The sequence below is a fragment of the Morus notabilis genome, unplaced genomic scaffold, assembly GCF_000414095.1.
Source record: "Morus notabilis unplaced genomic scaffold, ASM41409v2 Scaffold457, whole genome shotgun sequence".
NCBI lineage: Eukaryota > Viridiplantae > Streptophyta > Magnoliopsida > Rosales > Moraceae > Morus > Morus notabilis.
The window spans coordinates 26,047-36,562 of NW_010357333.1; the positions used below are offsets into that span (position 1 = coordinate 26,047).

The 10,516-nt window shown below is 36.0% G+C and overlaps 1 protein-coding gene across 1 annotated transcript; it reads left to right on the forward strand.

Annotated features, from left to right (window-relative positions):
* Positions 1–5,598: 5,598 nt before the first annotated feature.
* LOC112092574 lies at positions 5,599–6,081 on the forward strand. Its single transcript, XM_024169087.1, has one exon. It carries the CDS (start codon positions 5,599–5,601, stop codon positions 6,079–6,081), a length of 483 nt encoding a protein of 160 aa, XP_024024855.1.
* The last annotated feature ends 4,435 nt before the right edge of the window (positions 6,082–10,516 follow it).

Consider the following 10,516-nt stretch of genomic DNA (forward strand, 5'->3'; position numbering starts at 1 on the left):
TCAATTTAGAATTCAAATTAATTTAAGTTTGACTTAAATTGGAATTTGAATTTGAGTCAAAATTGGACTACAGGATAAATGATGATTTTCTCTTCCTTCCCTATCTGCAAATTGGCGCCACACAGGGATGAAAATCCCCTAAGGTGGCCGGCCATAATGGATAAGGATAAGAGGAGATTTTGTTTCAAATTCAAATAGGAGATAATTAACAAGCTTCATCTTAGAGATAGAGATTTGATTCTTTTTTGAAGTTTGACTTCTACTCTTTAAATATGAGAATGATAGAAAATTGTGAACACAATTTTTTGAAACAATTTTTCTGCCCTAAGAGTTAAGGCTGACCGAAATTCTCAAGAGAGAAAGGAAGAAAAAAAAATTTCTCCAAAAATTCCACATCGTGCATGCGTTGGTGTTTGTGGAAATTCGAGTGTTTATTGTAACCCGTTTTGTCTCATGTGTGCCCACACACACGTCTTCGTGGATTCTAGGAATTGACGTGGAAGACATTGGTTTTCTAAACACAAAATTAAAGCAAGGACTGTTCGTGGTCAAAGAACTCAAGTTATCATCTGAGTCGGCTTCCAGGTATTTTTTCTGATCGAGTTCTTGATAAATATAAGTTAATGAGATTAAATTATTCGTGCATAAATTAATATAATCTATAGAGTATCTCAAAAGTTTTATGAAAATTTTTGTTATACATGATCCGCCTCCCTCCTCGCACCACCACGCTTTCGCATCCGAATTCGATTTGGAGACCAACAGTTTGAATGTAAGCAGAGAGAATACCTACGTAGAAACAGATCAGTGGAGGTGTGTTTTGGAATAGAAATTGGAACAACATCATCACCCCAACAATAGGGACAAGCAAATGTGGATCCCCAAAACACTGTAAATAGAAGTGAGGAAGAAGATCTGAATGAGGATTTTTGGGGGGCTAATGGGAATTAAGCAGATGTATAATATGATGTAACGTTTTGATGATGATGTTACATTTTGGCAATGTAAAAAAAAAATGTACTGTGGATGTATAAGATAATCATACTTGTCTTATGTAAGTAATGAATGATGGATGTATATGTATGTTTAAGCGGATATGTGTATGTATATGTATACAAATGAATCAAATACAGGAAAAAAATGTGGTTACCTGAGGAATGCATTTTTTTTTTCAAATGATAAGTGTGGTTAGAATGCTACCACATTTAATAAAAGTTGTATTATTTTAAAACAACTTTATGTTATGAGATGATGCTAAGATTTATTTAGATTCATACATACACAGATATCCGGAAAGTTAACCATGTTTACCATTATTCCTCTTATGTAAACACACGGAAACATAGTTTGCCCACGTAGAAAATGTTTGGTCCAAGAAGTAGGAGGGGATTTAGCTGCCACCATAGCTAACTTACGAGCCAGACTGGAGGCTCAAGAGCATGAAAATAGAAATTTACGGGCACAGTTAGAGCAAAAAGACCAGGAACAGGAGCGAAGAAGAGTGCCACCTGTTCAACCTGCACCGCAACCAGAGCCTGCGGCGATGCCAGAAATGGTGCCACAAGCTATGCTGGTTGCTAATCAGGAACCATTATATATACGATTTCGTAGGATGAAGCCACCAGAATTTGAAGGTTTCACTGACCCTCTAGAAGCTGAAGAGTGGTTAACTTCACTCCAAATGATTCTGGATTTCATGAATCTAACAGAGCAAGAAAAAGTTCTTTGTGCTTCATATGTATTAAAGAAAGATGCCCGCTACTAGTGGGAGACAGTGGTAATGAGAAGGAATGTGGCATTAATGACATGTAATGAATTCTTACAGGAATTCAATGCTAAGTACTACGATACTGTAGGTCTCCGAGCTCAACAAAATGAATTCAATAATTTAAAACAAGGTGATATGACTGTTATGGAGGCTTGTCGTAAGTTTGATCGATTAGCAAGGCTATGCCCTCAGCTAGTGCCAACAAAAATGGAAAGGGTACGATGAATGTTAGTGATGTTTCACCCTGAAATAGCTACAGTAGTAAACAGTGGGGAAAGACCACCCACAACAGTGGCAGATTGTGTTGGTAGAGCAGTCCGAGCAGAATATCACATGGCCCAAACTAAAGAAGAAAAAACTAAGTTCTGGGAAGCCAAGAAGAAGGAACAAGCCCAGGCAAAGCAAACCCAGAAGGGCAATCAAAAGAATAATTAAGTTGGCCAGAGTAACCAAGCTAATAGAATTGGACAAGGAAATCGACCCCCGCAGAGTCGTCCACAGAATAACCAGAACCTGAATAAGAGGAAGAGAAATTTTGATGGAAATCAAAACTTTAATTCCCAAAGCTCGCAACAGAAGCAAGAACGCAACACGAATATAGTGGAGTGTTCTAAGTGTAGAAAGAAACATTCGGGTGTATGTCGTTATGGAACAAACAATTGCTATACATGTGGCAAAGAGGGCCATTATTCCTGGAATTGTCCTCATAATTCAAATAGAAAACCTACTAGACTGGCAAATGTGATGCAACTAAGAGTTGAGGAGATGCAACCTCAACAAGATAGAGTAGAAGCCCCATCGCAAACCAATGCTAGGTTGTTGGCATACACGAGGAATGATGCAGAAGCTGGCACGTCAAGAGTCGTGACAGGTCAGCTTACTATTGCTCAGCACTTAGCATACGCATTATTTGATTCTGGTGCATCACATTCATTTGCATCATATGGATTTGCTGAGAAGTTAAATTATGCTAAGAATAGAATTGGTCAGACATTTAGGACTACCCTGCCTTCTAGGGAAATTCTATTGTCTGAATTTAAGCTAGAGCATATACTAATAGTTATAGCTAATAGGGAGCTATACACAGATCTAGTCGTATTAAAGATAATCGACTACAACGTCATCCTAGGAATGGATTTCTTAGGAAAATATCAAGCTACTATCGATTGTCGTAGTGGGAAGGTGATTTTCTGACCCGATGGGGAAGAAACTTTTGAGTACGTTGATCGCTCTAAGCGTACCCCCAGACGAGTAATTAATGCAATGGAAGCAAGAAAATTACTTACTAGTGGTTGCGAAGGATATTTAGTACATATTGTGGACACGACTAAAACTGATAAGTTGCAACCAAATGATGTGCCGATAGTTCAAGAGTTTTTGGAAGTCTTTCCAGAAGAATTACCAGGATTTCCACCAGAACATGAGATTTCGTTTGAAATCAAACTTTTACCTAGAACGACATCGATTTCTAAGGCTCCTTATAGAATGGCTTCAGCAGAACTTAAGGAGTTAAAAATGCAACTGCAAGAATTAATGGACAAACGATTTATACGACCAAGTTATTCACCTTGGGGAGCCCCTGTATTATTTGTAAAGAAGAAAGATAGCACATTGAGAATGTGTATTGACTATTGTGAGCTCAATAAGGTAACGATAAAGAATAAATATCCTCTGCCCATGATTGATGACTTATTCGACCAACTCAAAGGGGCGGTAATATTCTCAAAGATTGATTTGCGATCTGGATACCACCAATTGAAGATTAAGGAACAAGATATATCTAAGACGGCTTTCAGAACGTGTTATGGACACTACGAGTTTCTTGTGATGCCATTTGGACTAACTAATGCCCCAGTAGCTTTTATGGATTTGATGAATCGTGTTTTCAAGGAATATTTGGATAAATTTGTTATCATTTTTATCGACGACATACTAATTTATTCAAAGAATAATAAGGAACATGAAGAGCACTTGAGAATTACTCTTCAAACGTTGAAAAGACATCAGCTATATGCTAAATTCTCCAAGTGGGAATTTTGGCTCAATAAAGTTCATTTCTTGGGACATGTAGTCTCGAAGGATGGAATCTCGATGGATCCAGCAAAGATTGAAGCTATTAGTAACTGGCCCACACCAAGAAACGTAACAGAGATTCGTTGTTTCTTAGGTTTGGCCGGGTATTACAGAATATTTATAGAGGGTTTTGTAAAACTAGCTGCACCACTCACTACCCTCACACGAAAAGAAAAGAAGTATGAATGTACTGAGAGGTGTGAAGAAAGTTTTCAAGAATTGAAACAAAAGCTAACTACTGTACCAATCCTTACTATTCCAAAGGAAGGAGAAAAGTTAGACGTATGTAGTGATGCTTCCAAACTAGGGCTGGGAGCGATATTGATGCAAAATGGAATAGTAATTGCGTATGCGTCTAGACAATTGAAAACTCATGAGAGAAACTATCCTACTCATGATCTTAAATTAGCAGCAGTAGTTTTTGCTTTATAGATATGGGGGCATTATTTATATGGTGCACAATGTCAGATTTTCACTGATCATAAGAGCCTCAAATATTTCTTTACACAGAAAGAACTTAATATGAGGCAACGCAGATGGTTGGAGTTAGTAAAGGATTATGATTGTGAAATCTCTTATCACCCTGGAAAAGCCAATAGGGTAGCTGATGCTTTAAGTCGTAAGACGACTGAATTAAGTCATATGGCATTGGATAGATTTCCAACCTATTTACAAAAGGATATTCATTCATTAGGGTTGGAGCTACTATTTTTGACAAGATGGCAGTAGCTCAACGTTAAGATTTTACTCTTGACAAGTATTGGAAAGAAGCTGAGGAAGGAAATGAGACGGAAATCAAAGTCTTTGGTAAGGGAATACTCACATTTTAAGGAAGAATCTGTGTTCCAAAAGATGAAAATCTTAAGAGTCAAATTCTTTCTGAAGCTCATAATCCCCCTTATTCGATACATCTAGGAGCGACTAAGATGTATCAAGATCTAAAACAACACTTTTGGTGGAGATACATGAAAAATGACATCGTGGACTATGTCAGTCGCTGTTTAACATGTCAAAAGGTTAAAGCGGACCATAAACATCCAGCTGGAGAGCTACAACCATTAGATGTTCCAGAATGGAAATGAGAGCATATAACAATGGATTTTGTGATGGAACTACCCAAAATAAGTGAAGGTTATGATGCAAGTCCAGCTGGAGAGCTACAACCATTAGATGTTCCAGAATGGAAATGAGAGCATATAATAATGGATTTTGTGATGGAACTACCCAAAATAAGTGAAGGTTATGATGCAATATGGGTAATTGTTGATAGATTGACTAAATCTGCCCATTTTGTACCCATAAAAGTGACGTATACCGTAGAAAAGTTAGCAGAGTTATATGTCACCAACATAGTTAGACTGCATGGAATACCTTTATCCATCATCTCAGATTGGGATAGCCTTTTTACCTCCATGTTTTGGAAGAGTGTACAAGAAGCCATGGGCTCAGAATTAAAATTTAGCACATCTTTTCATCCTCAGACTGATGGACAATCAGAATGTACCATCCAAACTTTAGAAGATATGCTTAGGGCATGTGTGATGGATTTTAAAGGAGCATGGAATAAGAAACTGTCATTGATTGAATTCTCGTATAACAACAGTTATCAAGCTTCAATCGGTATGCCACCATATGAAGCTTTGTATGGGAGAAAGTGTAGATCTCCCATTCATCGGTATGAAACTAGGTAGAAGCAACTGCATAAGACAGAATTCATTCAGGAGGCGGTTGAATCTATCCAGAAAATCCATCAGAGAATGAAGACGACACAGGATCGTCAGAAAAGCTGTGCTGATAAGCGTAGAAGACCCTTAGAGTTTAATGAAGAGGATTCAGTCTTCTTGAAGATCGCACCTATGAAAGGTGTTATGCGTTTTGGCAAGAAAGGAAAATTGAGCCTACGGTATATAAGACCTTTCCAGATTGTTAAACGAATAGGGAAAGTAGCCTATCGATTGGCTTTATTGCAAGAATTAGCTGCGGTACATGATGTATTCCACGTCTCTATGTTAAAGAAGTATGTACCCGATTCATCCCATGTTATTGAACATGAACCGATACAGATTCGTGAGGACATGACTTATGAGGAACAACCGGTGCAAATTCTTGCACGAGAAGAGAAGCGTCTTCGTAATCGAACTATTCCACTTGTAAAGATACTGTGGAGGAATCAAAAAGTGGAAGAAGCAACATGGGAACGTGAAGATGAGATAAGAAGAAAATACCCCCATTTGTTCTGATTTTTGGAACGAAAATTCTTGAGGAGTGGTGAATGTAACGACCGGAAAAATTTCAGGTCTAATCCGGACAGTCCGGTATTTGACCATAATTTCTTCCGGAACAGAAAGTAGTAGAATTTTCAGCTTGATCAAGGAAATGTTATGTAGAAACTTTATGTACGGGGTAAAATCTCCTGAAAAGTGTAAAGTTATAATACGAATATTTTTACAAAGAAAATTCGTAAATATCAGTTATGAATAGTGAAATTATTAGTACCGGAAAGAGACTCGTTTTGAGAAATGGAAAGAAAAATTTGAGGAGTATGGAACCCACTCATTTGCTAGCACGTATCTTTTATATGGCAAAGAATAAAAGCAGGTTGAACCAAATTATAGTATATATATATATAAGATTATTTCTAAGTACGTTTAAAAAAAAAGTGAAATGATTACTACGCAAGGGTGACATGGGCTTCACATGCAGACATAACTCATGTTGGTGACTCATGTTGGCTACATACTTCACATGTAAGGAATGAGCCTATGTAGTTTAATGCCATTACTCACGTTGGTTACATACTTCACATGTAAGGCAAAGTAGAGAAAGGTTTGTAAAGAAAAAACGTGAGAGAGGGAAGTAAAAAGAAAATAGATTAGAGAGAGACGGAGAAAGAGAAATCAAGGAAGTTAAGCACTATCACTGAAATTTCTTCCGTTCAGTCAGACAGAAACGTAACCTAAGGCATTCTAGAGAAAAACCTCAACTTCTGGAGGTAAGATTTTGGATTTGTCATGAGAATTCTATGATTTCTTGATTTGGATGAATAGCAACCCATCTCAGAAAACTTCCGTTAAAATAAAAATCGAAACCGAGGTTTTGTAGAACATCGTAATAAGAGTCTAACGGTGTAAGTATTAAAACGATTGAATGAAGTTTTGGTGGATTCTCATTGAAAATCCGTGAGCCTAGACTAAGAAAGAACATGTGTTTTTGTTCAATTTTATGTTGGAATCTGTGTTCAGGAATGCGAATCTTGACTCTAGGTACCGAAATCAAAATTAAAACGAGTTATTGAAAACTCGGGAAACGAGAAAAACAAGGCGAAACTCTGTCAAAATTTAGTTTGAGTAATTTAAACTAAAACTGGATTTCAAGAGGAATATCGATAATCGGTGATGGTTAGAAACCAAACACAATGAGAATTCACAGTTTTGGACCGAAACTCAAAATTAGGCCCATGAATGAGTAATTTGCACGGTTTTAGTGCAAATCCTTGAGATAAGAAATAGTTTGAGGTTGAATACCAAACATAAGGATTGTAGACCTTTCCGACGTAAATTTCAATGTAATTATTGATCTTAGATTTTGAATCTAACGATCAAAAAATTTATGCAATAGGGCCGATTAACGGTTGAAGTCGGACAGCAGCAAGGGAGACAAAGAACGCATTGTTAGCGAAACTTTTGTAAGTATAATAGTTTTTCTATGGCTATTTCACGAACAAGCTTACTTTTCTATGTTGCACAAACATTGTGCATATGTTAGAATTTTGAATGTTAGATACAATGTTATGCATGTATCTACAAGACTTAAGTAGCCGCAGAACTTTATTTTACAAAAAGTATGTATTGATGTAAAGTCGAGGTCAAATTAAGAGGAAAACTTAAGTGTTAACGAAAAGTTAATCTCATGATAAATTGCTAAAAAATGAACAAATTCATAAGATTTAACCAAAGTTACCGTTTCAATGAGAAAATTAATAAACGATAAGAGACCAAACATCCTGTTTGTACCAGCCTTCGAAGGAAAGGTTATTATGAGACTATGAAAGAAATGAAACCGTGATTGAGCTGGATTGGTTAGCTACCCCATTCCTCACTGGTTATGCGCGCTATGGTACAACATGACAGGGCCCATCAGAAGTAAAAGACAAGAAAATGAAAAACAGAAACCGTTCCATATAAGGTACGATATCTGTAAAGAAGAATGAAAAGAATGAGAAACACGAAATGAAAGTCATTCAGAATGTGAAAACACAATATGAACGACTAGAATGAGACGAAAGCAGACCAAAGTATGTAATGAAAGAAGAAGAACATAAGTCATATATGTTTTAGTAGAATAAAATGTATTATGATAAATGACATGAATGTATATATGGGTATGCATAATTATTGCATCTGTTATGACCTATTGATACTTGCTGAGCGAAAGCTCATTAAGTTTGTTCGTGTTGTAGGAAGCTCGTGTAAGGCACCGGTTCTCTGAAACTTGTTGATGGGCATGTAGAGAGGATGTAGCAGCAGAGTGTGGGCAAGTGGGTTGTGGATGCATCACGTGTTTTGGAAACGCTGCTAAACTTTATGTGTAAAAAGTAAATAGTGTTTTATGAATATAGATCACTTATGTAATGAAAGTTAAGCTTATAAGACAATGAGGCTACGCATATCAACCTCTATTCTCAAGGTATGACTAATGTAACAAAATGCTGTCAGAATGCTACAACATTTTATGAATAGTTGAAAACAGAATGCTAGCTAAATGCTACAGCATTTAGACGTACATAGTAAGAAAAAAAAATTGGCTTGAATTTTTAAGAGGTTATAACTAGTAAGCAGTAGAGGTTAAGTATGAATATAAGGTGATGATAAAAAGTTAGTGTCATCTCACACACACATATATATATATATATATTATATGGTTCATATTTGAGCTAAAAATGCAACCAGTTTAGTTTTAGTTGTCAAGTGAAACGTGGAACGTAGTTTTATAATTGTTCTTATGATAAGTGTTGAACACCAACATACTTTAATCAATTGTGTGGTTCATTAGCTCAATCATACTATATAGCATAACTCATTTAACTTCCATAAAATAAAATAAAAATGTCAAGTCGTTGTTCTTAATTTCCTGTATTTTATTGACTATTTATTCACTACTTGTTTACCATGTCATATGAATTCAATTGCTTGATCACGTAAATCTATCGGAATGAAATATTAAAATTCAAGTTATTGAATGAGGTGTAATAAGTAAATTAGACGAACAACAAATTAACGAGACGTTAAACTAATATATAATTTGTTCTTATTTATCACCAGACACACACACACACATACCATAATCAATATGAATTACATACTGTAATAACTACATGACAAAGACTTGCTTTCTTTGCTGGAGCGATCAATTATCCAACACTCGAACATTCTTTGCTGGAGCGTTCCGGTCATTATTGCTGACCACTACGACCTTCCATTGTCCGACATACTCAACTGGAGTAGCTTCCCCACCATCGTCGCCGCACACGATGTCCCGAGGCTGAAGACGATCCTCAACGGCATCAGCCCCGACGAGTAGAGAGGTTGAGAGGCAACGTGATCAAAGCGCATGCGCAAGCATTTCTTGTGGCATCCTAATCCTGTTGACTATTCTGCTTTTCAAATGGCCTTATATATGAGTTGTGGATTCGTCCGAATTATTTTAGGCTTGCTAGCTATACTAGTATATAGATATATTAATGTGTAATATATATATATATATATTATATTATATATACTGTGTGTGATATATCAAGAACTGACGTATATGATTTTGGATTGAGATCATGCAGTTTAAGGATAAGGCAATGATTGAACGAATTTGATTTCCAGTTAATTAACAAAAAATGAACATGTTCTATACTTCAAGGTAAAACTTCAAGTTCTGATCTTGTTGCTAGTTTTTTGGAAGCTGAGCATAAATATAATACAAGTTACTTGTGCCACTGCCAGTGCACATATGCTTGGATAAAAGAGTTTCAAACTATTAAATAAATATGATAATTAAGCTAGTAGTTTAACAACATGCGTATAAGTTTAAGTGCATAGTTATAATTAATAAAAGAAAAGGTCTATAGACATTGTTAAGAGCTTTAATTCAATCATAATAGTACTATTCCCCTATTTTAAATAATTCGCTGAAATTATATTCCCTTCATTTTCTTTGAAAATACCCAAAGATTGAAAATTTCCCCAACTGTTGAAGCATATCTTTCGTTTTTTCTCCTTTCTTTTTTCCCCATGAGCAAGATGAAAGCTATATCATCCAAGTACAAAATATATTTCAACTATATGATATACTAAAGTACTGCTCCTCAACTTACTCCAGTTTAATTGGAATCTGGTGTATTTCAAAAAATATTGTCGAGTTTTGCAGACAATAAACTTCATAAAAGAATTTCGAGCAAAAAATAAAAAAAAAAAGAAAATAACAATAATAAAAAAAATGACAAAGGAAGATAATCTTGAAATATTTCCTCTATAATGTCCAGAGTCCAACACGAATTAATGCTACAACTCGTCCATTCATAAAATGTAAAAGCAACTAAAAAAGATCAGCCATTGGCCACCAGTACTACTGAACAAGATTGGAACTATGCATCGCAGCCTACTTTTCACGCCATTAATCTTGGCT